This window comes from Hipposideros armiger, unplaced genomic scaffold, assembly GCF_001890085.2.
Source record: "Hipposideros armiger isolate ML-2016 unplaced genomic scaffold, ASM189008v1 scaffold_416, whole genome shotgun sequence".
Lineage (NCBI taxonomy): Eukaryota > Metazoa > Chordata > Mammalia > Chiroptera > Hipposideridae > Hipposideros > Hipposideros armiger.
In genome coordinates, this window is record NW_017731766.1 from 1074774 (window position 1) to 1076496 (window position 1723).

General features: G+C 49.7%; 1 protein-coding gene across 3 annotated transcripts in view; it reads right to left on the reverse strand.

Annotated features, from left to right (window-relative positions):
• The window catches only part of PTTG1 (PTTG1 regulator of sister chromatid separation, securin), an 18491-nt gene extending 17046 nt beyond the window's left edge, over positions 1 to 1445 (reverse strand). Inside the window, exons 1-3 of one of the 3 annotated variants that reach the window (XM_019664084.1) lie at positions 1324 to 1445; positions 672 to 772; positions 38 to 219 (exon numbers count right to left, since the gene is read on the reverse strand). In XM_019664084.1, coding sequence (XP_019519629.1) covers positions 38 to 219; positions 672 to 762 — 273 coding nt within the window. In that variant the 5' untranslated portion in view covers positions 763 to 772; positions 1324 to 1445. Of the gene's footprint in view, positions 1 to 37; positions 223 to 671; positions 800 to 1323 lie in introns of all 3 variants that reach the window. The other 2 variants (XM_019664083.1, XM_019664082.1) reach the window with 2 other exon arrangements.
• Positions 1446 to 1723: the final 278 nt, after the last annotated feature.

Below are 1723 nucleotides of genomic sequence, written 5' to 3' on the forward strand. Positions count from 1 at the left end.
GAAGTGTTTAAACAGTGTCTTTATAGTCAACACTGACCTTTTTGGCAGAGAAGGTTGTCTGCTTCTGTTTGAGAGGTCCATTCGTCTTTACTGACTTTTCTGTAGCTCTGTTGACAGTTCCCAGAGCCTTTCTGGCAGCTCTAGGTAAGGCTGGTGGAGCATCAAACATTTTGCCAACGCGTGGTGTTGAATCCTGAGATCTCCCATCTAAAGCTTTGACTGCTGAAGAAAAAGGACCATAAGATTATTCCAGCAGTAAACATCTGAGCAACTTGAAGGCTGACTGTGTATATCAACTTGGCCTAATTCACACTCCCAAACGCAACCCCCATTTATGACAGTGTACCCTCTTAAATAATCTCATTCAGTTATTGAATAGGAAAAAGAGACTCCTCACAGGCATGTTACAACAGCAGTACAGGCATACAGACCAAAGCCATAAAGTGAGTATCGCGATAATGCGAGTAATAATCTTTTTGCCGGTGGAGGGTCTTCCCTTCAATTTGCAAAAACTGCAACATCTGCAAGGCGCAATAAAAGGAGGTATGCCTGTATTCAATAAACTTGACTCCAACTGCAGACAAAGAACACAAAAAGCCTGCCTAGGCTACAGGCCACATCCACAATTGAGGTACAATACCTGTGTATCTGATTGCAGCCTGCATACTTACAAGGCCCAGACCCCAGCTTCAGCCGGTCCTTAGGAGCCACACGGGTGCCGGGTTCTCCATTTTCCTTATCCACAAAGATCACAGTAGCCATTCTGGATTAACTAGGGTTGTGAGATACATATTAGACCCTGGGGGTTAGGAAAGACGATTGAACCTAAGGTGTAGCACAGACCAAACTTCCCACACTGGGCACGTCCGCGCAAAAACAAAGGCTATGCAGACGGAGAAAAGACCGATCTTTCTCCGTCTGCATAGCCCTTGTTTTTGTCTTTTCTCCCTCTGCATAGCCCTTGTTTTTGCGCGGACGTGCCCAGTGTGGGAAGTTGGGTACATAATCCGGCTCTTAACTCTTGAAGCCTGCGTCAGAGGCTCTAAATTCCAGAAGGGTTGGCCGTTTGGGGCTGGCAGAGGCCCTGGTAGTCAACGGAACTGAACCGTCGTCAGTTCTGGGTCGCGGGTGAAGTCCAAGGCCACGGCTCAACCCCGATCGGCGCTTGTAGACTACCGGGGGGAAGGCCGAAGCCCCCAGGGCCCAACATCCCCAGCCCCCGGCCCTCGGTCCTCGCCCCCGGCCCCCCCGCCCGCTTCCTCCGTCGCCAGACCCGACCCCCGCCTGCACCCCGGCCCGACCACTCGAGACCTCTTCACTCACCCGGGTTAGGATCAACAGCTAAAATCATCCACTATTCAGCCTCCAACGGTCGCGCCACGCTCGTCATTTGAACCACAAATCACGTTGCTATTGGCTCATCCACTCAGGGGGCGGGACCGGAGTGGGGCGGAGGCTCCCAGGAAGAACCAATGGGAGGAACCTGAACTCCTTGGGCTACGCCCCGAAAGCTTTTTCCCTGGAACTTGACAGTTTGCTTGTGAGGAAGAAAAAAAAATCCAAACTCCCGACACCTTAATCATGGACTTTTAGGAGTTTATTTAAACTGCTCCCCACACAGATAGAAGGGGAGTAAATATAGTCTCCAACTCCAAGAAATAAACAATTATTATGATTCTTATGATATCAAGATAACAGAGTCTTGTTTTTTTTCCTGAGACAC